Here is a 27,019-nt window from a genome sequence, read left to right on the forward strand (position 1 = left end):
GGTTCTTATTTCTGACACCATAAATCATTTACCTAACTGATGTAAGAATGTGAAGAATAGACTTCTTACTCAAAATTAAATTATTGTTGATGACATTTACTTCATATTTTCATGAATAAGCAAATATGAATTTGCCTTTTTAATGAAAAGTACATAAGCATGCTCTTATAACAATTAATTATAAATGGTTAAATGTCTTTGACGTCTCCATCTGAGAGGATGCTTACTATGTTGTTTGTAAGTTCTTGCTTTGTTTTGATTTTTACTTTGCCAGTTAAAGAAGTGATATCTAAATCCCCAGGAGTTAAAAATTGTGTGGTTTTATTTATGGTGAGCAAAACTTAAAATTACTGAGGCTGTAATTCAGTATGCATTTAAGGTAGCTTCACCATGGGGGGAATGATTCTTAGTCTATTCTGTGTCCTCTGTTCTAGTGTGGTGCAGTATTTGTGTGGATTTGCAGAATTGGTATAGTAGGGAAAAAGAAAACCCAGAGGGTCAGGAGAGATATGGACGGGGTTTCAGTTCTTGACAGAATATGGATCAAGCATGTTTTTTTCCAAGTAGAACCTCTTTGACTTGTTCTAATTGCAGCTGATGGTAGCAAATGTCCTGCTATACCAGTCACCTAATGTGTTCTAAAGTTGTGGCTGCTTTAGTGAAGAAACAAACCAAGCCCTTGATAATGCAGAATCCACGCTGCACTGGGGATTAGCAGCTTCTTATAAAGAACAGCCCTTTGCCTGGCACTTGCAAGAGCTACAGAGATGCAAAAGTGTGTATGCAGTTCTGCACTGGAACCTTAAATGATACATGTATGTAGATGGCGTGATTACCACAATTTCACATGACTGTCTTCACTTCTGAATCTTGGTGAAGGTATAGAAAGCTTTCATCCTTTCATCCAGTATTTGGTGTTTACATCCCCATTTTTTTGCTGTAGAAACCAGGAAATTCTGTGGTTAAATTAGAATGTGCAGTTGAACTTTTTATGAAAGCCACCTTTAAACTACATTTTTTTCACCTTTTTGTGTTTTAAAGTTGAACAGTGTGATCCTGCAGAGCTGTGTCGAAAGCATTGGCACTACTTGTAGGAAAAGAGACTGTACAAAACATTAATCATGGAAGAGTATTTAACACAAATGGAGAATTGATTTGGATTTTAAAAAATTAATTACTTGCCTTTATGCAGTGTCTTCTATATGGATTTGTGAGATGCTTCTTGACTCTAGATTAGGTTATTACAAGTTCTTAAATCTATCAAAAATATTTTTGCCTATAGCATTTAATAGTTTAAAACAGTGTTACCGTGGTATGTAAGCTTGTATGCGATGTACAAATGTAACTCCAGGAACACTGAAGAACAGATTGTCTTAATGAAGGCTGCACTACAAGATGAATTTAGCTTTTTGTTTAACCAGTAGAACAAGGAGATCACACTTATTCTTCTATTGTATAATGTAATTGTTTTAGCTACTCAGAAATAAGCTGTTAAGCACAGAGGTTGTTTTCAGCCACAAGGAGAGTTTGGACAGGACCATGTGGGCAAACAGCACCTCTGCTGTACAGTCTTTCATGTTCAAAAGAAATTTGAAAAATTAAGAAAGCTATATAAGGTATATGTTTAATTTATTTCTTAATTACTTCAAAGGGAATTTTGTATTGCTCCTAGAAAAATCTAACTTCATTCAGTGATAACCCTGGATGAACAGTTTTTCTGTAGAAAATCTCTTATTTTACATGTTTCGTTTTCCAAAACAAAGTAATAGGTTATCCAATGTAATATTATCTAGATGATCTGGGTGATTCCGTTTCTCAGCCTTTGTGTCCTTATTTTATTTCCCTTGCTATGTGAGCTGCTTACCTTATTAATTATTTGCTTGAATTAGAATGTTTTATAGCTTAAGAATTTGAAGTACAATATAAACACAAATAGTAATCTCTTTATAATTTTTCTTAATCTGGTATGTGTCTGAACATGTATGAAATGGTGCAAGACTTAATGAACTGAAGTCATGTGTGATTATATGCAATACTGACAGTTTGATTAATTTTTAATGATTGGTTGTCTCCTCCTCTCAAACAGCTGAGTGAATTGTGGTGTCACCAGTAGTTACCAGCTATTTGAAATCAAACTTAGATACTTTTCTTACTTAAGCTAAAACTGGGTATGTAATTCATCTTTCATGATCACTATACTCAGAGTTGATTTCTTGCACATGTGCAAGAAATGTGCAAGTTTGTGCAAGTCTTCCATTGCCTCTGTAGCTGAGATCTTTTTGAGACTAAAATGAAAGGGATTCTGTTTCTAGTAAACACAACAGATTTAACAGCTTAATAGGTTTCAGTGGCTTAGCATCAATATAATCTTGCAATGTTTGGATAAATCTTATGTCTTAATGAAATGGTCATCTTTGCAGTGGTAGGATACAGTCAGTGTATTGTTGCAGGTGACAGTATACATATCAGCTGAAGAACCTTGTTTGACTTCCAGGGTTTTATGTTGCAAGCTTAGTTGTCTATGGGGAAAGGTTGCTTTGGCAATGGAAGTTACACTAGACTGTATTCCTAATCCCTCTTACGTTTTTGGAGAGCTAAAGACCTGGTCACCATCAAAAGAAGGAGGTTTCACTTTGCTTTAGCAGAACTTGTAAAAGAAATGTTTTCTGAAAGCCTGCTTTAGTTTCTATGAGGTGCAACATCCAGCTCCTTTCACTTTAATTAATGCATGCCAAACCTATTTGGTTTTCAGGTATGTCAGAACACAGCAGTGAATCCACAACACTTGATGAATCTCATCCAGCTGCAGAAGAGGTCCAGTCTGGCTCTGAGGTGATTGGGTGATAGTTATAATAGTGTAAAATCAACCAATCCTAACAAGTTTCAGACTCCCAAAAATTCTGCTATGCATAGCACAGTGCTGTTAGTATGGGGATATGAGTTTGTGCACAGCATCTTGAATGGGTGGGGTTGGTTTTGAGACACCATTAAGAACAGTCCAGTTAATTCGTAGCAAAGGATTACTTCAGCCAGTAGCCTGCTGCTGTGCTGCACTGTTTGTTTTGTAAATTGAATAGATTGAGGCAGGAGGAGTCTGAAATGTGTGAGTACTGCAGGAAGAAAGGGTTGGTGTTTAAAGGGCAGCAATCTTTGTGTAACCTCAGTATAACAAGGTATTCTATCTACTGCTGAAGGAGTGACTTTTTTTCCCTGGGAGCAGATATAGTTTGCCCCTTCTCTGTGGAGAGGTCTGTGACCTATTAGAATTATGAACAAATTCCTAAGGTTCCCAATATTATTTAGCTAATCAGGTGTGTTTGGGATGCTCTTTCAGAAAGACAGAGTCAACATTTTCCTGACTGTTCTTGAGTAAAAATGAAAAAAGGTAATGCTAACTTTATCACTATTGGAGTTGCAGTGACAGTGAATTGTTTTTAAACTTCCAGCAAAAACAGAATAGTGATTCCACAGCTATTTAGCGTATTTGCAAATCTGATATTTGTAAACAGAGATGTACAAAGAAAATACTGATTGTTACTAAAGGATGATACTATTTTTTCAAAATAAAACTTTCATCTGAAACACAATGTTTTTCTGTAGTGCTTATGTCATTCATGTCTAATACATCAATACAAATTTAGGAACTTATTTAGATTTACTTTAGGTTGTTTATACATATGATAAATTTTTTTCTGAGGAACCAATTTCTTCATATGCTTAGTTTAAGTCAGCTGTGGACTGCACTTGCCAAAGAGACACTTGATTCAGGAATCATACTCCCTGTTTCAACAGAAATGCTGAAACAGAATGTGATTTGGTGGTTTAGTTTTCTCTTAGATGAATAACCTTACCATGATTGTGTGAAGTTACAGGAACACACATCCAGAGGAAAAGAGAAATGGCTTCTGGATTTGGCAGTAGCCTACAGTCAGAAAAAGTATTTTGAGATACTGCGCTGCTGAAGTAAGCTGATGCTGTGGGCAGTCCTTCATTCTCCTTCAAAGAAAGTAGTTTTTTTACTGCATTACTACCTGCTCTGTTTCAAAGGAGCAAGTGTTGGAGTTGTGCCTGCTTTGGAGAATTGATGGGAGTGGAAAATACCCATCCTCATTTTGAGCATAGGTCGCTTTCTTTTAACCTGCAGTGTTTCCAGAATCTTGTTTGCTGTACAAATACATTGTTCTGGCTCAGGAAGGAGGTGAAGGGATGGTGAAAGCTGCTGGGGGGAAGAGCTGGGGGCAAAGGGCAAGGACTCGTTCTTGACAGCAGTGCAAGCTTAAACTATTGACTAAAATGCAGACAGTCATTTCTTGTTATGTCTGAGTCAAATTAGCAATTTATCCCACTTCCTGTTTTCAGCTGCTCATTTCATGGCTTTGGTGCTTGTCTGACCTCATTGCAAACTGATTGAACTCGCTGAAACTGGAAAATTACCTGGTGAAAAGGTTTATTGCCAGGCTAGTGAGTTGTGTGTGGTGACTGCAGTCAGGTGAGTGAGTGGGACGTGATGCACAGTGGTAGGGACTGGAAAAGTAGAGTGGTGAAATGTCCTCTTTTCAGCAATAGGAAATTGTTGTAGTTCAAACATAGCATGGAACTGACATTGCCAAGTAATTTTTTGCTTTCTCTGAACTAGATATATAGGTCTGACTCAACTAGCAGTGCCTAAAAAATACGTGAATTGCTTCTAGTTGTCCAGAGAAGCTGATGATTTTTTGTTTTCTGGCATATGTATTTACTAGAGATGTGTGCATATGCATTGAGCTTGATATCTCTGAATAAAAGCATAAAAATATATCAATGTAAATACTTGCAAAATTATTTGCGATCCTTGTTGAAAAGCACCTAAGTCAAGTATTTGTTTTTCCTTTAATTAGAGATGCAGTTTTGTTTATGATCCCTAGCAAAGTGCCCCTTGACAGTAGAGGACTTTCCCTTTGCACAGTGTTCTCTGATAATTGCAGAAAGAAGAACAAAAATAGCTGTGAACAGGACATGGCCTATGCTAATGTTTCTGTATTGTGCAAGTAGCTGTGACTGGCCAAGCATTTTGAAAAATACCTCACTTGACTGTGTCAAGTAGAAGTATAGTTCTTAGCAGTCTCAGAGCTTAAGCACACATGAGATTTAGAGCAAGTTTAAAAAACTTGAGCTATTGGACAGATTTCTCAAGTCAAAATGTAATGTGGCAGTAACTAGACCATTTAATCTAATGGTGTTGTATAGGAGCTCTCTGTGAGGGGCAAGGAGTTGAACTTGATGATCCTTTGTGGGTCCCTTACAACTTGGGATATTCTATATTCTATGAAATGAAACAAATTAACTGTTTTAAAAGTTAAAAGTTAACTCATGAAATAAGCATAGACCTTTTGGTGTGCTTCAGTAGAAGTACATTTATTGGAGCCCACAGACAGTGACTAGTTAGAAAAAGTCTTGAGAGGCCTCAAAACTAATAAAGGAAATCAGACTCACTAATGTAAATTAAGTGGTGATATGTGAAAGTAGAAGAAATATTAGCAATGGGGGTATGCCAGAAGATGTTCCAATTAAGAATGATGCAAGTGATGCTCAGTATGTACCAGTAGAATCTTCCTTCTATATTGATAGTCTGTGAAGCTTCACATGTGGTTGGAGAAGCTGATGGTACTTCAGATCCTGATCTCAGGCTGACCCTCTTCCTGGCCTTTGGAGTGAAAAAAGCTGGTTCAGTTTGATGATTTAAGAGCTTTTGAGGTAGAAGAGTACCTATTCTCTAGTATCTGTTGATGCTATACCTTGTATTGCCAGTCTTGCACAAGTGTATGGGCTGGTCTGAGGACCTCAGACAACTTTTATCTAAGTGAACAAACTTGGTTGTGTGTTAATTTTTCTACTGTTTACACTTTATGTGACTGATGAACCTGCCTTGCAGAGTTAGGAGTAGCCTTTTGAAAGGGATGAAATTTTCAGTTCCTCTTAATTTTGGAGAGTGTTAAGCTGCCTTTCTCTCTTTAGATGATGTGCAGTAAATGATGTGCAGTTCTTCTGGGAATATATCTTCTAGGCTCTACCTTAGGTTGTATTTGAAAGCAGTGGTGTCACAGCTGCTGCTGCTGTTCATGATGCAGCTGCATTTGAAACTAACTTTGAATTCTATTGGTACTTTTGAGTTCTTTTGGCGCTTCTGCATTTCACTTCAGGTTTGCTGCTGTTGACTGCATGAAGAGTTGCGTACCAACAGTTTAGTCAGAAGGTGGCACTGTATTATGGTAAAATAAGAAGAAACTGAATTTATTTTAAAGTTTGGAGTTGTTGCTTTTCTTGCAACATATGTTTAAACATATTGCTCTTCTTTAGTATTTATTGCTTATGAATAACTAATACAATTTTTTTAGCCAAGCTCAATATAGTTTTGAGATACAAAAACTACTCTAAGGCTCAAGTGTGCCTGTAAAATATATGTGTGAGCCCACATGTCTCATTTGTGTCTTACTCCCCCAATGCCAATGGGTTAAATTTTAGTTTTCTCTTAAATCTGGAGACTTTAAATTACTTCTGACTGAGCTGTGCTAGAGTATTATTGTGATTCGAGGATGTGATTAAATAAATATATACAGACTGAGTATATCAGACTATTTCCAGTTGGCATTTGAAATAAAATCAACTGTTATGAAATCCATACATCAAATATTTTCTTATGGATTACTCATTGGAAATGTAAGACAAATGCTAACCTGTTTCTTTTTATAGGAAAGTGCAATGGCTCAAGAATCTCCCAAAAATTCAGCAGCAGAAATTCCTGTGACTAGCAACGGACAGCTGGAAGATTCTCACGAGCACAGCTTTAACAGGGTAAGAATTTTCTTTGCTGTCTGCCATGGTACGGTTATCAGAAATGCTGAAGTTACAATGTGTGCTGGTTTGGCCAAATCTAGAAATACATCCTCTGAGAGAAGGCAGGCTATAACCACCCCTCCCCCACCAGGTTCGAGAAAAAAGAAATTTTCCTTGAAGGAAAGTGAAAGAGATAAAAACTATTTATTTAACAAACACACAGGAAAAGGGATAATGATGCTAAATATTAAAACCTCTCGATCTGCTGAGAGAAACCTGGGAAAATTTCAGCATCCTTCCGTAGATCTCTTTCTCCCCATCTTTGGAGCTGGGACGAGGTGGTGGGCCCACCTCCAGGGCCAAGGCCTCGGTGGAAAGTTCTCCCAATGTATTCTGATGCTGAAACAGTCCAGCAGAGAGAAAAGGAAAAAAGAAAACTGAAGTCCCAGGAAAACAAAAGTTCAACTCTCTGAAGGAAAAGGAGCTGAGGAAAAAAAAGCTGCCGAAAGCTGGCTGGAAAGAAAAAAAAGCCGGGTGCTTCCCTTCCCTCTTGCTCAGTTTAAAGGCATAGAAGGGCGCAGAATGAATTCCTGGGCATGGGGCAGCGATATGGGATACACATCACAACGTCTCCCCAAGACACAATGCAATGCACAGCAGACTTCACTTGACATAGTTTTCTGGAGGTTTACTGAAGAAACTCCTTTGAAGCACATAGATTATTGTCAGAGCTGACTAACACAGTGTGATTGCATATTGCAGTGATCTTTTCCATACAAAAGGCACGTTGGCAGTGGCAAATGCTGAGTTCTTCCCCCTCAGCTTGGTGCAGGTGAACGATCAGTTCTGCTCGTGCTCAGGCATCCAGCAGAGTGCGCTACGGCACAGCGTGTGGAATTTGGGGTCGGGCTCCTTTTATTTGGATTTTCGTTTGGAAGTATGGAGGCCGGTTAATTGTCCATGTTTATTTGATATGTGCAGAGGCTTAGATTTTAAGGAAAGCCCTTAAGTTTTAACAGTTCCATACTGACTTGCAGTGCAGAATTACTCTTAAAAGAAATACTCAGCAGAACTTCAACATTTTATTCTGTTTTATTAAAATGCTGATTAGAGGAGGGGAGCCTTCATAAGATTTGTTGTTCAACTAAGATCTACCAGTGACGTAATGTAAAAATTAGCAGAGTGTTTCATGAAATGAAGTTAAAACTACATTTCTATGAGGATGTGTGTTTAGGGAGACAACGTTGGGAAATGCATCTTGAAGTGGTAATGAATTTGGGTTCACCTCAAAGTAGGGAAACAGACTTAGTAGTTTTAATCTTGATGACCTTGCTGCTGCTGTGACTTGGCTGCTGTCTAAGTTACCTTTTTCTTATGTAGTGATTGCTTCTGGAGTGCAATGCTTGCAACACTTATGTACAGCAAATGACTGCATTGGGGCCCTTGCTTAGTCAAAGTGTAAAGTTGGAATTTTAAGGTAGTTTCTGTCTATGGCCATATGTAAAAGTTGGAGTAGATTTTTCCTGCATGCTAATCGTTTTGCTGGCTTGGAGTCCACTATATTCTGAAACTTTACTTTGACAAAAATGGGTCAAATATTTGCTCAAAGTGCAGAAAAACCTGTACTCTGCAAGCATATTTGAACTTGCTGTAATTATTTTCGCAGTGCTTATTCTGAGATCAATGAAGAAGTGCACTTCAATTATTTTTTTGAACTGTCTTGTACAAGTTCACACCTGCATGTGTGACCTAAACTCAATATGTGATAATCAAGGCTTCTTATAAACAAAACAAAGAAAATAAACTTCTTGGAACTAACATCTAGGTCTGTTTACTAATCTGTTAGTCTCAAATTCTAATATTTAGCTTCTATTCATCTTGCTTCATGTTTGTTATTTCTAATGCTTAATGCCTGCTTTCTCTTTTTTTCCTTGCCAGGTAATTTTTTGCTTTAACCTAAAGCAGTGTGCACTGTACCACAACATTTCTGGGGTCTTTTTTCATATCAGCTTATGGAAATGGCAAGCCAAGTAGTGATTTTTATAAGGTCACTTAAGAAAGGGGCAAGAAACCATGACCACTATAATTTGTACTGTTACCACAGTGCTCAGTAAGAGTATGTGACCACAGTAGAGTTTAGGGCACTCCAGTGTGCTGATTTTGATTGCACCTTCTTGGGAAGCTGGGGAATAAGGTTATTTTAATTTCCTGCTTCCTTATTTTTATGATCAGGGAAATACTCATCTAGATGCTGTACAGTTCAGATGTAAAGAATAAAATACTACTTGTTCTGTATTTTTTGGTGTTCTGCAGCTATTTTGCCACAAAGACTTGAACAGCTTTGATTATTTGTTTTTGAGTAAGAGGTATTTGTGCAACCTTTCCTTAGAATTCTTTAATTACAAAACTGCACTTTCCTCTAGACTTGCATTGTGCTTAGCATTTCCATCAGACCTTGTCCATAAGCTGCTCTGGCGTGAAAATACATATTTGGGTTTTACCAATGCAGTATTAATAGGCATTCAAGCATGAGAAGTATTTCATTTTGCAAGGCAGTGCAGAGCAAATGTATTTACCTGGAAATAACAAGTAAGGTTGCTCCTTCTTTAAAGAAAATTGCCATTAGTTTTTCAGAACATCAGAGAGCATAGATTGTCATAATGGCAGTTCAGAAGGAAGCATGTTAGTTCCATTCTTGTGAGAATGTGACATAGCACTAATTGATGCATCTTCTTGGTATAATGCATATTTAAAAGGTAACTTAAGTGTTCCCCTAACTGTAAAATCTCTGTCAGAAATATGCTGCTACATTCTAATTCTCTAGTAAGACATGCCCGTGGAATTCAGACAAGTTTTGTCCTGCCCGAATGATGGATGGAAACTCTTTTACTAAAAAAAGCTGAAAAGCTGTAGCTTCAGTCGTCATTGGAACATATATCCAATGTTCTTTCATTACACAAAAGCTTGACATAGTGCTTTTTAACTCCACAAGCTCTGTTGGATCTCATTTGAGCTTTAAGAACTTGGTCTATGGAACTGTTCACTAATGTTTGGGTATTTGTTAGACAGGAGACTTCAGCATTTCCTAACTAAAAGTTTTTCTTACAACTTTCTGTAAGAAAGCCCAACATACAAAAAAGTCTAGCTGGTTTATGTTATTCACTTGTTTTACTTCACTTACCCCTGACTTCTAGAGCCCAGTTTTCCTCCCGTGCTATTGTAATTATGTGATTAGCACAGTGGTGTTTTAATGTGACTGGGGGGATTGGGAGCTGAGGACTGTAGAAGGAGTGAGGGAAGTATATTATTGCTGTTATTCCTATATGCAGTAACATGCCATATAGTGTGAGAGCTGCATAGGAATAAACGAAATTTTTCAGAAAACAGTTTGGTCTGCCTGTAAAGATACTCAAGCAGCTGTAAGCAATTTGTTACGTTTAAAGTACTGCACAAAGTCTATATGATGTTCTTATCAGTTTGAGCCTGAATTTGTTTAATTTCATTTTTAGTATTGCCTCTTCTCGTGGTTCTTATTGTACTCCTATGGGAACAAAATCATAGTTAAGCATGTGTATAATACCAGTAATAAACTTCAGGATGCAAAAGATAATGAACTTTGTTGTGAGTCTTCAATTTATCTTACCAGAATTACGAAATAAGGTCTGAGATCTGATGAATCTGAGTGCATGTGTTCACTTTCTTGTTCTGTAATTTTATCGCCAGACTGCACAAATAGATAAGGTCAATTCTCTTTTGTCTTTTGCCTTCTGAAAAAAAATGCCAGCCTTGTCACTCACATTCTGCCTGCAACTGAGTTTGAACTGAACTGGTCTGAGTTCATCTATTAGGTTTTGCTATGTTGAATGACATAGTTAGGTTTTTACTTTGGGTAATTATAGTTTAATTAATGTAGATCTGATTTAAAATCTATTTCTAGAACTGTGTCAGTTCTAGAAAACTGGATTGAGGAGATAAAAAAGTCAAATGTTCTTCATACAGTCTGAAAAACTAAAAATATGTGTGTTAATGATGAGAGTAGAAGGGAAGCTAATTTAAAACTGGATTGTAGTATGACATTAGGTAAATCAAAAGGGATGTAGTAGAAAGGGTCTTCTGAGTGAAGAGCAGTGTATTGGAGAGTAGAAGAAATGTGTTCGTCTGTTCTTTGCCACTTCATCAAACATTGAAGCCTTCAGGTCTCCTCCCTTTTATTTATGTTGAATTTATACTGATGTGAGGGTCTAGTGGCTTAATTGATGGAAAATAGGAACTGAGTGATGTAATGGGGCAAAGAGAAGAAGAAAATGCTGAATATGTACAAGGAGCTCTACTTGCATGTGATTTTGATAAGTTAACGTTCAGAGCCCATGTATCTCACTGGATAGATGTTGTGTCTATCTACGTAACCTTTTGTTCCATAGGATTTGTAATCACACTTTAAACTGAACTTTACAATCAGATATGTTGTAAATTTTTCCTGAAGGCAACTTGAGTAGTTTTATTTAAAATGTCATCCACCATTAAAAAAGAAACAAGCATGTGATTAGTCTGATATTAGTTGCTCCCCTGCTAAACTAGCCATTGGTGTGAGGTTTTAAGAATACCTTAATTCAAGGTAGTAAAGGCAAGTAAAACTGTATCTGTCAAACCTCCTGCTAGTACTAAGCAGAAGTTAATGCTTAGTGATGCATTACTATTAGTTGTTTCCTTAGTTCCTCCTTAGTTAAGTAAGCTTCAATAAATTAAGTTTTGGCTAGGTTGGTTTCTGCTGTTGGAGAAACAATACAATTCTGGTCTTTCCCCCTCTTCATTTTGGATTATTATGGATAGCATGATTGGGAAGTATCATTGTGGAAATAGTCTTGTAATTCAGCCAACATTTTTTCATGAACATGCATTCGGAACGATTTCTTTGCTGTGTCTACTGTCTCAACAGGATTGCAATGTCAAAAATTCATACTGGTTCATCAGATGATCTGCATAATAGAGTTGTGTAAATAAGGCTAACCTGACTAAAATACGTTTAGTGTAATATAGTGACTTGAAGTAATTAAAATTGGATTTTAACAAATGGTTAAAGTGACTTAAATGTTCTATGACATATAGGTTTGAACTGTCTTGAGTAGACCTAATTAAGCTATTGCAGCTGTTCTGTGTAGCTGTATTTCATGCCTTTGCTTCTTTGAGCCTTTAGCATGCCAAATGTCTGAGAATGGGATAGGTAATGCAACCTTTTAACTTGGGAATCTTCTGAGTTGTGGTTTTTTTGTACCTCTGGCTCTGGGTCTCAGTGAAGTTACAATATTAAAATATTTGTGCTAGATGATAATTGCATAAATATGGTTTCAGCCTCATACAAGTGAAAATTATTAATGAAGCATTTTTCTATTTGTTTTTTGGTGATGGTGATCCCTTAATAGATCTGTGGACTTGAAATATATCAGTAAATTTTGATCAATTCTAAAGACTTGAATTTACCTTTTACAAAGAAGGGGGGAAATCTTAAACTTAGCTAGAAGAGCAATACATTGTCAAAATATAATCACCATATTGTAGTAGGGAAATCTGTCCTCACTTCCTGTGTTGTAACAGCAAACTTACTTTTAGTGGGAAGAAAAAAGAAAGCTATTTATGTTGTCTTCTTACCACTCAAACATTAAGTACAGTCATACCTTCCCTTAAGTGTTACGTTTTGTGCAGTGTTTCTAAATTATCCGTCTTTGTAAGTTATTGAAGGGATAAACTGTTTTGTCAGTGTGCTTACAGACTTTTTGCCATCTTTTTTGTTTATTTAAGCTTGTGTAAAAAAAAAAAAAAAAGCAAGCACAATCAGTTGCAAGAATGACATTAAAAAATGTAGTTTACATGCAGCAATGTGTCTCCCCTGAACAGTAACTTGCATGTTTGTAAACAACAAAAAGGTATTATCTTGATAATCACTGACTTTTTCTTCATTCTGGTCATGTACAAATCAACAAATGGTAAAGGTTTTTTTTAAAATCCATACGTAAGAATATCATTCTTCATAAAGATATATTTGAACTGGTTTATAGGTATTTAAAAAGAGGTTTGAATTAAACTTTGCCTTTCTTTACATTGAACTTTGCCTTTCTGACAGTGGGGAAAAAAGTAGATCTCTTCGAACAAATCTGTGTTTGTATACATATACATATGTATATATTAATGTAAAAAACTCTGGTGTGTATATATACACAATTGTAGATGTTTAAAATTTTCATAATCCAAATATCAAGTTTTTATTTAAGAGATGGATGCGTTGTATTTTGATTTACTTAATTCTATAGTTTTTTCAGCTTGTGTTTAACTTCAAAGGAGAATTACATTGAGTGTACGGAAGTAGTGCAGTTGCTTAGGTTTAGATACAAACTTTTGTCTGTACAAAGCAGATGTTCTGCATTTTAACCTTAAATACAGTTGATTGCTTAGATTCCTATTGCAAACAGGCTTAAGCAGGTTAGCTGTCTACATTTGTTTGGCTCCAGGTTTAGATATTTCTGAAAACTACACAACATGCCAAGGTGCCTTCAGGAAAAAAATAATTCACGCTGTGTCCTTTTAGTGAAATCAGTGCATCTTCTCTGCAATCTGGTTATCCTTTTTCAAGTGTCTCTGCTTTTTCACATTCTAGTGACTTGCTACATTTTGAGCTAAATGGCCTCTGTCTGTTAGCTAAACTAAGTTGAAGCAAAGGCTTTCCAGCGTACCACCAACTGCGGGTACTTAAATGGAAGACCAGTGTTAAGTCAGTTGTGAAGACTGAAACCAGTATGTATCCAATGTTCTGATATGCTTAATTTGTGAGATCAGGTTCTGCATGTGACTACTATTTGTTTTTCTTGCTGTTTGTTTTTCTTTTTTTTTGGTATAATGCTTCAGATACACAAATATGGCATAATCTGTTATCAAGTGGCCTGTTCATGTAAGTGAAAGTATGGCTGTAGGAATTGGTTGCTCTTTGCAGTAGTATGCTGGGTTTTTGATGTCAGCAAGATTCCTGGAATTCACATGGAAAAATGAATTTGCTGGAATTCATGTGTTTGTAGTTCTTCCTTTTTTCTTCTTCCCAGGTGTTTGTCCTAAACTGAAGACATCTAAAGAAATCTGGGGGGATGTGATCCAAAACTACTTCTTGACAATCTGAGCCTCTAGGCAGTATCAGTATCATTCTTATGCACTACTTTGCTTCTGGTTTGTGGATTGAGTGACTACAGTAATAGGTCAAACATGGATTAGATTTTAAAGGTTGTGGGTTTTTTGCAATTAGAAGCATTGTATGGATCATAAACAGTTACTACATGTGTCTAGACACAAACATCTTAAAGTTATGTATAGCTTTTCTCTAGTGGTCCTCCATACTTTTTCCACTTTTTTACCTCTCTATGGAAGCAGAGGGGATACAAAATAGTACCTGACTCCAGATGCTGACAGTGTTCTGATTTCTTGATGCTTTATTTTTTGTAACTGTATTTTACCTTTTCGCTTTCACTTTTATAGTACTTTTTCACTCACTTTTTCCTTCTATTAATTAATGGTTTTAAATTGCTTTAAAACCTGAACTTTTTTTAAAGCACCATGTCTAATTCCATAACACCAGAGGCTTAAACTTCAATTAGATCGCTGGCAGTATGGTGCAGGAAACCTGTGGGGAGCTTTTTGTAGAGGTAGGTAAGATAGCAAAAATGGGCAGTAGGATGGTATGTCAGCTGTGGTGTGTGGATTCTTAGGCCTGTGTTGCGTTTCAGTGAAGATTTTTGTTCCTTGAGAGCTGGTTGAAGTAGTTAAACTAGCCCTCAAAAGTTAAACTAGGTGATCACAGGCAATTTTAAATGAAGGAGTTTCCAAAGCAAACAAAAGTAAGTGGCAACTTTGTGCTCTGAGCACTTATGTTGTAGAATAGGTGCTCAGAAGGAAGTTTTTGAAGTGATGCCTTTCTGGATGACTCCCCATGTCAAATACTAAAAAGATTTCATGTGCTATTTGTAAAAAATAAGGATGCTATGAATTTTAAGGCTATTTCTTGCTTAGTGATTTTTTAATATTTTCAACATTGTGATAGTTGCTTCCATATTTTTGGTTTGTAAGGTGTTTTCTGCTTGATAATCTTACATCATTCTGCACCCCTGTCAGTTTTTAACTGGAAACTTTATTAAACTGATATGGTTGCTTGGACCAGCTTCAGACCACATAACATGATGTTTCTGGCCACATGTTTGGTAACTGCTTCTCTGAGAGAAGCAGTTCTCTTTGATCATCAGTATAACAAAAAATTCTAGAATAAATACTCAGGCTATACTTATAGTGTTTCTCATTCATTTCTATTTTTTTTTATAGCTTTATTTGTGCATAGCAGTAGAAAGCTGTGACACCAGCAAGGACTCTTTCGAGGCTAAAGGCAGAATTGATTGTCTGAGAGCTGCTGAAACTGCATTATAATATTTTTGAGTCACTTCAATCCTTTTTTTTTTTAAATCATTAAATTTCCGTTTTTATTAATATATTTTCCAGGACTTGAAATGTTCGTTACCAGTTGGACTTGGACTTTCTGAAACCAAAATAACATCTCGTGGCTTTGACAGTGCCAAAGAGGGAGTTGTTGAGGCAGGACAGTTTCCAAGTAAAGGTAAATGGGGTTTTTTTTGTATTTCTCAATTTAAAATCTTTAGGCATATTCTTAAATGGTCAGAAATACAATGTTCTGTAGCTGCTTTGAGCGGTTTTTTATAAATGTACACAATGAGATTTGCATTAGTGACAACTGGTTTATCTTCTCTGGTAGCTGGGTTGTTAAAATAGAGAATATATACTGCACTTGTAGTATCTGTCAAGGGACTAAAGGAAACTACTCAGTGTTAAGTTGGTCTGCCCTTACAGGAAGGGAAGGCCTTGGGCACCTTGAACTGGTGTCAGGCTGAAGAATTTTACTATTACATTGTGTTGAAGTTTTCTTTAGGTTTTGCAGGTTATTGGTCTGGTTTGAAACGTAACTGGAGAGTTAGTTATTTCTTGATACACACTTCACTTACCTAGGGTAGATTAAAAAGTGGGATTCTTCTTGTTAGAGAATCTATGTGGTATTAACCAATGAGAAATGCAGAGTGATAAATAAGCCAATAATGTCACTGTTTCCAGTCTAAAAGCAATAGAATACCATGATATTGTATGGGCAAATGGTATTTAATGTATTATGTACCTTGGACAGTTTCTGAATTGGAAAGATTTAAAATTATCTCAAATGTGCAGCTGTGAAAATAAGTCTCTTTGTAGTCATAAATTTAATTTACATTTTGCTTCATTTCCTGTTTGGTAGAATTCTTTGCTTATGAATGCAGTTGATTTACATGCTGTACTTTACATATATTACAAAGTGAATGCTGTGTTTCTTTATGCCTTTGAAATTAGCAAAATATCTAGCTAAAAACTGGAGCAGATGGCAAACTGCTCACCATTCCTGCCTTTTTGTATTCTATTGGCAGGATAACTGTTCCAGCTGTTAATTGTATTAGTCTGTAAGGGAAAAGTGTCTTAAGATTTTTCAAGCTACACTAATATGTTTGAAATGCAAATGTTCTGTGGAAATTTCTGTACACAAATTATGAGCTTTGGACACTTTAGATATCACAGTTTTTCTCCAAGGATATTTTCTTCAGATTTTTCCTGATGCTCTTAACAAAATCAGAGAAAGTGGTAAAAGCTAGGGCTTCCTATGAAACCATGAACAAAAGTTGAATGATTGCCCTATTTCTGAAAATTCTGTCGTCTGTTTGAGTGTCCTTATTAGGGCTTCGTTTTTGAATGCAAAGTAGACAGTACTGGAGGGGAAGGGCTTTTCAGATTTGGGCGATGTTGAATGATGAAGCATGCATAAGTCTGTGTTAATACTCTGTCAAATGATAAGGATTTTTTTAACTGCTTGTTTTGGCTTGCTTGCTGAAATGATTCAGGCAGGATCTTGCAGTCAAACTTTTATGCCTGGGTGAATTCAGTTGCAGCTCTTACGCAATGTGTCTCTACAGAAGGACACAGCAAGTTAGCTGTCTTTGTCTCATCTTTTCTGTGCAGTTGGATCCAAATCACTGGATTTATTTACCCCATGTTAGTAGTGCTCTGTGGAAGGTTTTAAAGCTGATTGTTGATCCAATTACTTTAAATGATGTTTTTGGTGTTACTGATAACTAAATTTTGTTGAAACTGCCAAGTTCAGGTTTGATTTTCTTTTCCCTCATCACACTGTTAGCCCTGAAGTACATTGGAATTTATCAGCGAAAGCAGTAAATGTTCCCCCCTCCAATATGGTGGTCGTCACTATAGAGGAAAAGCTTACTTGGTTTTTAAATCCTGAAAATTCCATAAGGATACCACTTCAGATTTATCTGTTGCTAAAGAGTGGCAAAGCTCTGAAAAGCATAATAAGCATAATCCTAAAACAGCTTAGAGAGCACACAGAGTGCAGGTCACTTAGTTAAAAGTTAGTTGCTTTTTGTTTTGGTTTGAGGTTTTTTGTTTGGTTTTTTGTTTATTTTTTTAAGGGAAAAAGCAAGTGCTGTAAAATCTTTCTTTTGGGAATGAGTTTACAGCTAATGACTTGTATGATCTTCAGGATAACTTATTGCTGCCTGTTTATACAGACTTAAGAGCTGGTGTCAGTAAGTGTATCTGAAACTGGCAGAGATTTTGAGGCTTACTTCACCTCTTAATGCTTTAAGTTCCATTCAGTGACAATGCAGAGTGAACGCTACCTAGACCTGAAAAAGAATGTTTCAGCTGTGGATTGTTATATAACCATCTTCCATGGAATTTTCTGTTTGTACTTAACTGATGAGCCCCTCAGTTGTATTTTGATTGCTCTTACAGAAAAAAAAAAAATGTCATCATGACGTAGAGATTAAATCATGAAAAAGATTAAATCATGAAAACTTGGAGTAGTTCACATGGAGAGATGCACCTCCTAAAAAGCATTTCCATCAGAAATTCCAACAACTTTTCTGTGAATACTTCTATAGCTGCTGAAGCAGATGTTTCTTTGTTTTGGAAACGTGTTTCTGTAAGAGTGCATGTTCACGTCTGAGGGAAGATGATGGATTTTCATGGTTAAATGTCCGCTTTTCAGGTTCGTCAGCATCACCCAAATCATCTGTTATATCTCCTAGCAGTGCAGCAGCTAGCAGACTGGCTGGACAAGGTTGTGATTTAATTATTCCCACAGGTATCGAAGCACTGAATGGATAACGCCCTTGTCTCTGCTGACAGTGTACTAACCCCTCCACGTTTCTAATTATTTGATTTACTATCAGTTGGAAATAAAATTTCTGGGGGATTTTGGTGGCTCTCACTTCTGACTTCAGCAGTTTACAAATTAACCTCTGCTTTCCTCTCTCTAAGCTGATTTTACTCTATAAAATTAAAATTATAACTAATCCTAATAATAACAAACAGTAGATAAAATAGGAGTGACCAAAATCTTTTATTTAGGTTAAAGCTGACACTTTTAGCATTTTTTGCCCAAATGGTCACATATTGCAATAGACTGTGGAGGTGGCCATTAGGAATGCACAACACCCGATCTAGGCTTTGCCACTTGACTCATTTTGTGCCTATGGGCAAATTACTTAACATCTTAGTCTGTTTCCTCCTGCATAAAAGGAGAAAACTCAGTTACCTCATAAGGATGTTGAGAGGGTTAATTACTTAATGTTTGCACAGCGTGTTGAAGATGTAAAGAGCACAGCAGAACTTGATGCTAAAGAAGTATCTTGGGGCATCGGTATAACCTTTTTTCCAAACTCTTGCTTACGTAAATAACTTGGCAAGACTAAGGTGGCCGTAAGTAGCAGTAGGGATCAGAAGCAGGAGTACTTAAAATGAGTATGTACATGAATAAATAAAAATGTTGCTTAAAAAGTGATGATACTTAGCAGTTTTTAATATTTAGGACACTAGGAATTTTGCAAAATTGAAACATGGAATCCACGTGATCTACTAGCTTGAAAATGCTGGATAGTGGCAAATTGTGTGGTGATTGGCCCTAGGTATTTTAATTTGTTGCTTTCAATCTCTTCTCTGCTGGTTTTATTCTCCTGGTTTGTAGAATTATTTGTTGCTAATACAATGAGCTAATAAAACTGAAATAAGTAAGTTAAATACTGGCTGAACACATCTTCTGGAAAGAATGACTTTCATTGGAAAAGATCTAAAAACTCTGTACTTCATGACAACAGGATGCCAATAGTTGTTGTTTAATGGTCTTCAGGTTGTAAACAGGCTTTTAGATTGACTAAATGCAAAAGAGTGTTCAACTGTTGGAGTTTTTAAGCATAGATTAAGTAATAAACATGTCTCAAAAGCTGTTTTAAGCTTTCAGTCCACTTAATTCAGCCTATTACTACATGAAATAGTGATATATACATACATTTTATATCACTTTTAAAGTAAGTCTTTCTTTCTGGAACTGATTTCAAAAATCTGCTTCTTCATTTAAATTCATACTGTCATCTTGTTCTGCTTTTGGATTTGCAATTGCACAAATCTTCCATATCTGCTACTTACCCTTAAAACAAACAAACAAAAAGCCCAGACGCAAGGCCTTGAAGATTTGCTTTGTGTCTGACACAGGGGGCAGAGCTCAGCAGAAGAGTGGACCTGTTCTGTTAGCAGATGAAGTAAAGAATCCAGCAATGGAGAAACTGGAATTGGTGAGAAAGTGGAGCCTAAACACTTACAAGGTATGCAGCCATATATGTGTGTGTGTGTGTGTGTGTATGTATTCTGTAAGTGAGATTGCTACTAGGTAGGACTAGAGCTGTATGAAGTGAGCTGTTGTTGCAGTGAGCATAAGCAAGAATGTATAGGAAAGGCTTAGGTTTCTTCCAAGTGTAGCATTCTTTGTTAAATCCCGGGTATAATGTGGAAAATCTTTAATAGGTATTACTGATTTAGCAAGGTAAAGAATGTTCCATTTCTAATGTTCCCTTCAGAGAGATTTCAGCACTAAAGCTCAGAATTAAATCTTTTTGCTATTTTGGAGGTGATTGCTGATACAATAAGATTTTAGTTGACATGAAAAAATCAGGGCCATCTCTAAGTTCAAAACTTGTTATATGGTATTCTGATGATTTTGTCCTGTCTTGGCTGATTGTTTTTTCTTAGTGTTGTAACAGTTGCTTCAATTAGTGTATGTTTTATGTGCTTCTACTTCGTGATCAGTTGAGATATGATGAAATTTAAAAAATAACATAATAATTGAAAAGGTGCTTAAAGCAGACAACTTTGCTATAAGTGACTCTCACTAAAAAGCTATAAAGTAAGGAACAATTGTCAGGGAGTGCATTCCTGTCAAGTTTTAAACAAATACCAGTTTTGAAAAATTACTTTATGTTGTGCCTGCAACTGAAATGATGGAGTTGTGGGCAGGTGCATTAGTAGGGTCTACATCAAACCATGAAGAAATGAAGAATCTGTGGAAAAGAAAGTCTAAATCACTCCAGTGTTCTTTAAGTCCAGATAAGGACATCCTCCTCAGTGAGAATGGGAAGCATTCTACCCTCTAGTAAATGCTTATGCTGTCTTTCTGTTAGAATCAGAAGTTTCTTTTTTTTTTCTCTTTAAATGGCTACTTTTCTTGTCATCAAAATAGTTGTAGCAACTGCAGAAGTTGCAGTCCAGTGGTAGCCTGGGGTGCCTTAGGAAGAGCATTGCCAGTAGGTTGAGGGAGATGATCCTCCTCTACTCAGCCCTGGTGAGGCACATCTGCAGTGCTGTGTGCAATTCTGGGCTCAACAGTACAAGAGAGACACGGCGCTCCTGGAGCAGGTCCAGAGGAGGGGAACAAAGATGGTGAAGGGACTGGAGCACATCTCTCAGGAGGAAAGGCTGAGGGAGTTGGGCCTGTTCAGCCTTGAGAAGAGACAACTGAGAGGGGACCTCATGAATGCCTATAAAGTATCTGAAGGGAGGGTGTCAAGATATGGAGCCAGGCTCTGCTCAGTGGTGCCAAACAACAGGATAAGAGGCAATGGGCAGAAACTGGTGCGCAGAAGTTCCACGTGAACCTGAGGAAGAACTTCACTGTGCAGGTGACCGAGCACATGGCACAGGTTGCCCAGAGAGGTGTTGGAATCTCCCTCACTGGAGATATTCAAGAACTGTCTGGACACAACCCTGTGCCATGTGCTCTAGGATGGCCCTGCTTGAGCCAGGGAGGTTGGACCAGGTGACCCACTGTGGTCCTTTCCAACCTGACCCATTCTCTGATTCTGTCAGCTAGTCTGACAGTGTGCTGTGGTCCAGTCAGAATATGTGCTATTGAGCTGAAGCTGTTCTTTAAAATTCTCTTGTCTCTTTAAAACATTGACTCTTGGGATCAAATCTGCTATACCACAACTAAAGAGGACAGGACTTGACCTTATTTTGTATTTTTGGTACCTTGATTTAGAAAACAAAACCAAAAAAACTCACAATGTCTCAAACTCGCTGACGTGAACCAACAGCTAGAAGACTAATGAAAAATGTTGGGAAAGGGGTCTTGGATCCTTTTTAGAACATTATTTCTTTGACTGTAGTCTCTGCAAAGTCCAGATTTTTAGATTTCTTTCATGGCTTAAGCTTCCCCTTCCTGAAATCCAGAATCACACCAGTTATGGCATAGGAAATAAAGACTAGCATTTTCAGAAAACTAAATTAATGTTTTCTTTTAGCTGTTCCAAACATGCCTAAGGAGATATGTCAGTTGTGATCTTTCTAGAATTCCATATTGACTACTTCTGCGCTCTTTTTTTGAGATATAAGATCATTCAGAGAACTTAAAAGTTCATTTTGAGTTGATGGAGTGTTATGCAAATGTACCTGGAGATGCCATACATTTGTTTATTAGGCTATGTACAAAAAGCATACTTAATATGGTTAAGGACAGTGTTTAAATTTGTGGAAATACTGGCTTGCTTTGGTTCCCATCAGAAAGATCATGGGAAGAAGTGTCCTCCTTATCTCATAATAGCTAACTGTTCATAGGTTAGAAGATGCAGAAATAAGGAGAAGGAGTAAATGGTCAGCACTTGAATCCCTCTGAACTTAAAATCCCTGGTATCAATGTACCAGACATTAATCTACAAGTGGAGTTAGTGGTGAAATCTGTGGTTGGGAAGTTCTTTAGGAATCTGACATGAGTAGTTCTTGTGCCATGGTGTCTGTATCGGGGGTTGAGAAATCTAAATTATTGGATATGTTCAGAAGTCATTCCCATATATAAATGCCTTTGCAACTACCATCCCCCTTCACATTTGCCAGTCGTATGCTCCCTAGTTAGTGAGTTAGCATGGAAAGAAATTGCCCTTTTTTCCATAGTCTAGTGACAAGATCTTTTTCTGTTCTTTCTTCAGCCCCTGCCTTCCCCTTTGGATGCGAAAGAGGTTTTCAGTCTAGCAAAAACATTTAGGCACAAGAAAGTCATTACTCTTCTTGACTTTCAGCAATTCTCACAAGCTTATCTTCTTGTTTTTCATACAACTTCTTCAACTTTGAGGGGGGAAAAAAGGCAAACCTGTTTTACAAATCTCTCTTAACACTGGGCTACTAGTGGATCATTTATTTCTGAGACATGTCCAGTAATGCCTCTGTTTATCTTTAACATGCAATTTAAAACATAGTTCTCTTAAATGTATTTTGGTAACTTTTTTTCTCTGAGTTGTTTTTCTTAAACTTTGCATTGGGTGACTTGTTTTTGAGTAGCATGGTCTTATTCATGACAGTTTCCTTTATAGATACTCTTAGAACAAAGCATGATGAAATTAATGAGTGGATTCTTCTTTGTTTGCTAGTGAGAATATAGAGCAACTTGTGTGCTTGTACTAGTCCACGTAGAACTGGAGTAAATCAAAATAGATTGGGGCATCTTCTTTATCTTTTGCTACATCTGAGTTTAACAAAGTATGCAGTGTAAGTCTTTCCAGTTACTGGGTTTTCCTCACTTGTCAATGCTGGGCTTTTTTAGGTGTTTTGCTGTAACTTCTGAAGCAAATACCCTTTGGCTGAAAATAATCCCTTCATTTGTAATTTATTCTTGCTTTCAAAAATTTTGTTTTCCATGATTCAGATTTTTCTCTTGCATTTCCTTGGGGATTTGTGTGTGTGTGTGTCAGCTCTTTTGGAAAATAGCCAAAATTTGACCATCACTTTCATAGTTCCTAATGAAAGACTTATTTATGCTCTGAGCACACTCATTGCTAAGCTGTATTTTGCAATTTCTCTTGGAGAGTTTGGTAGTAAAGTTATATTCTAGGTTGTGAATTGTTATGCTTGCCCAAATTTCTGATGCTTGACAGACAAATGTCACCTAGACTTAGCTGTGCTTTTTCTTGTGAATTACTTGAATCTAACGAAGTAGCCCAAATAATCTGTACCTTCCAACCTAAACCTTATGGGTAATGACCAGCTTGTTCTCTATGATCATTCTTGACTCTTTCCTGTGTTCATCATTTAGAAAGGACATGGAAGTTCCAGGAGGTTGAATGTGCATCTCCTTTGGACACGAGTAAAGGCAGGATTAAACTAAAGTCCTTGAATTGGGAAACCCTGGGAAAGTGTATTTGGGGAGTCCTTGAATTGGAAAATCCAGTGCTGTAGTGTATTTGGGGAGTATGTTATAAGATAAACTTGGGCATTATTTCACAAAAAAGATAAAAATAGCAGCTTTGTGCTTAGGTTAACTCCTTTCAGAGTAGTTGTGGCCTTGATGAGTAACTTAATTTCCTTGTAACATTTGTTTCCATCAGTAATTTTTCATATGTCTAAGTTGGTTATCCCTTCACCCATTGGGACAACCACAGATTAACTTCAAGTAACTTACTACAGCAGTAAATAATTCTGCTTTCCATAGAGCAATAGTATAGCTTTGCTACACATCTGCTTTGCAAATGGCTTCTCCTGTGTCTTAGTCAAGGGAAATCCCAATGTGCATCTTGGGAGGCTCACTGCCAAGTTGGGCTCGAATTGCTGGCAGACAAGGTGTCACGGATCAGTGGAATGTGGTAGCAGCCTCCTCTGTCACAGCCATAGGCTGGGTGAAAGTGTCTACAGCCTTGTAAGAGCAGATTTCCTGCTCAGTGTGTTAATGAACGGCAAATCTACTAAGAATTTGACTTATGACAGAAAAGAAATAGTCTGAGTAAATTGTCTCTGTTTTAGAGATGTGTAAATAATAAGTGCATTTTAATACTTTTGCATATTTCTCAGTAGGAGTTCCCAGTTTTCTAGTCAGATTTAGAAAAACATGCTGAAAACCACCACCTTCTTACTTAACCCCTAAGAAAAACCTCAAAAAGAACATTTTTGGAAAATGCAACATGGATGTTCTGGAATAGGATGATTGGTAGACAAAGCCCAGAAAATTACTAACTAGACATTTTTATGCAGAATAGTAATGCTCCTATTAACTGACTTTTAAATGCAGTGTGCTAAAATGCTTCTTTTAACTTAATGAGATTCACCAAACCTATAAAGAGATAAGTGTTCTTTTACTTGAGAAACAATTAGTTATGCTCTTGATTTGCTAACTCGAATATTCATCTTAGTAGGAGTTGAGACTTGTCCAACTGTTCTTGCTGAGTCCTGATAAACTTCTGAAGACTGTGTTGTTTTTTCAGTTTGTTGTGCAAACTTATATTGGGAGGGGTGGTTGTGAAAGAATTGTGTGTAATTATATGTCCCTTGAAGCTGAAAATGGGTGTATGCTGTGTTGTCTTGAATATACTTGAATCTTTATAATTTACTTTTTTTTCTGCAGTGTACACGTCAGATCATCTCTGAAAAACTGGGTCGTGGCTCAAGAACAGTAGACTTGGAACTAGAAGCTCAGATAGATATATTGAGAGATAACAAAAAAAAATATGAAAATATCTTGAGACTGGCACAGACACTGTCCACACAGCTCTTCCAGATGGTACATACCCAAAGGCAACTTGGAGATGCGTTTGCTGACCTGAGTTTGAAATCATTGGAACTTCATGTAAGACTTTTACAATGTAAAAACATAGTGGCAGAGATTAAGATAAGCCTAATTGACTCGTGCAGGGTATCTACTTGTTAGCCTCTACTTTTACAAACATTGTAGTTAACAATATATTACATGCTCTTTGTGTTGAAAGCTTATGTTATTCACTTAAAACTATAGGAAATGACTGAAATTACTGTAGTTCTTTATTGTTTCTTAAATGTTAGCCTCTAGTTGATGGTTGAACTCAAGAACTGGCAATTATGCTTTGCAGAGAAGATGCATTTTACTATTAAGTTTGCTTCTAATGAAATGTCATCAAAGTGTTCCAGAGTGTTACGTCATTTCAATTACAAGATGTCTTTGGGGAATGTGCCTGGGAGTAAGTAGATTAGGGCACATTACTTCACTTGTGCACATTGAATGTGAGTAAATTATTTTTCTGTAGCATGTTTAAGCATTGAGATTTGATCTCAAAGTCCTTTCTTAATCAGAATTTTCCTACTAATAAGACCAATCTGTATTCTTATGTTGTCTGGAGTTGCTGAGCAAGAGAGGCAGTCTTGAGATATCTGGGTTGTTATGATTCCATGGTTTAGAAGTCTACGTAGTACTGGCACTTTCTGTTGCCAGTAGTAAAGCTGTTTGCTGTAAAGAGAGAGAACGTGGATGTTGCTTACAGAGTGTAGTAGCTGACTTGCTTCTACATTGCTTGTGCTGCATTTGCAAAGTTAAAACAATTTGATCCTTTGGAAAACCAGTATTAAATGGCTTAATGATTCCCTAAAACATAGCTGCTGAAACAGCTCAAATTATCTTTGTGATTTTAAAAACATCTGTCTTTTCATAATTCTCTTTTCCCATTGAGTTTTAAGGGAGTAGGTGGAGTTCATGCTTGCACAGAGGAACTTCAAGTGACAGCTAGCTGAAAAAATTTAAAACTCCTACACTGATGTGAGGGAATTTTTAATATTAGTCTGACAGATGAAAATCTGTGAATGTAGCACACTTCTAGCAGCTAAGAAATTAAATGATCTGCTAAAAGAAGCTTTTAATAATCAGTTTATTCTTGACACAAATATGGGCATGTGGTTTGTGGCAGAACTTAGTGGTTGTTACGAAGTATGTGCTGAAGCTTGGTGTTTCTTCCAAAACTTGGATGGAATCTGGCATCATGCTCATTTAGTGAATCTTGGGTTTTTTCCCATGATTAGCTTGTAACTTCTAATGGGAATACTGATCTTCCAGGTTCTTTCAACGTCTTGTATTGGTCTGGAATTTGTTTCCGTCATTCATCTCGTGTAGATTATTGAATGGGGCTGTTGATGAAAATCAAATAAAGGTTTCTGCTGCTGTAATAAAAGTTATCTGACCTTTGCCTCTTGGAGACTTTCCTGGTGTTTGTCTCTTTCCTCTTTGCATTTTCCCTCTGTTTAATCTGCAATGTATTATCATCTGTAGCCTGGCCTACTTTTGGATATTTGGATTGTTGCCTCTAAAACTTGTGCAGGACTAAAAGTAAAATTTCTGAATAGTTAGTCTTTAATGTGATAACAGTATATAAGCTTAAATAAAATTAAAAAAAACTCCAAGTCTCAAGGTAATACTTCTTCTTTTATACATGATAACAAAACGAAATTTTTATGTGGTATCTGGTGAGGTATTACTTAATGTGAATGGGTTGCTGTTTCTCTTTTGGATACAAAGGTAACTCCTAGTTCCAGGCTCATGTGCCTCTAATTATATAGGCAGATGAATCCAAATTTTAATTGACCTGACCATAAGGTGTGAAATGAGCGTAGACTCTTGGTACAGAAAGGATTTCCTATGTTTTTCATAAGAGATAATCTGCAGAGGTCATGGACAAAGCTCAAAAGTGTGTATGAAACTGTGAGCCGTTGGAAGGACACGGTTGTTGGTTAGCGCGTTCCTTAGTACTGCAGGCCGCTGCAGTCCCATCCTTCGTACCTCCCCCTTTGAAGTGGTAGTGTTGTTCATTTGGGATGATCTGAGTGAGAGGACCAGCTGGAAAACTAATTGCAGTCTTGCCTGCAGAAGGAAAAAGAGATGAGACTAAGCTGCTGCAAGGGGCAGTCCTGCTGCTGTTGTCTTTGCCAGCATGCTGCTATTTCTTCTCTGTGCTAGCACTCGTGTTAGCTGTGTAGCCGGCAATGTTAGAGCAAAGCCAGCTGGAAAATACTGTTT

At 36.9% G+C, this 27,019-nt stretch overlaps 1 protein-coding gene across 4 annotated transcripts in view; it reads left to right on the forward strand.

The window, feature by feature from the left end:
- Positions 1 to 2,734: 2,734 nt before the first annotated feature.
- The window catches only part of ARFIP1 (ADP ribosylation factor interacting protein 1), a 36,962-nt gene continuing 12,677 nt past the window's right edge, over positions 2,735 to 27,019 (forward strand). Inside the window, exons 1-7 of one of the 4 annotated variants that reach the window (XM_017736757.1) lie at positions 2,750 to 2,832; positions 4,360 to 4,489; positions 6,730 to 6,831; positions 15,340 to 15,454; positions 17,942 to 18,037; positions 19,444 to 19,553; positions 24,608 to 24,829. In XM_017736757.1, coding sequence (XP_017592246.1) covers positions 6,739 to 6,831; positions 15,340 to 15,454; positions 17,942 to 18,037; positions 19,444 to 19,553; positions 24,608 to 24,829 — 636 coding nt within the window. In that variant the 5' untranslated portion in view covers positions 2,750 to 2,832; positions 4,360 to 4,489; positions 6,730 to 6,738. Of the gene's footprint in view, positions 2,833 to 4,359; positions 4,490 to 6,729; positions 6,832 to 15,339; positions 15,455 to 17,941; positions 18,038 to 19,443; positions 19,554 to 24,607; positions 24,830 to 27,019 lie in introns of all 4 variants that reach the window. The other 3 variants (XM_008635636.2, XM_017736756.1, XM_017736758.1) reach the window with 3 other exon arrangements.

Source organism: Corvus brachyrhynchos, unplaced genomic scaffold (assembly GCF_000691975.1).
Source record: "Corvus brachyrhynchos isolate BGI_N302 unplaced genomic scaffold, ASM69197v1 scaffold175, whole genome shotgun sequence".
Classification (NCBI taxonomy): Eukaryota; Metazoa; Chordata; class Aves; order Passeriformes; family Corvidae; genus Corvus; species Corvus brachyrhynchos.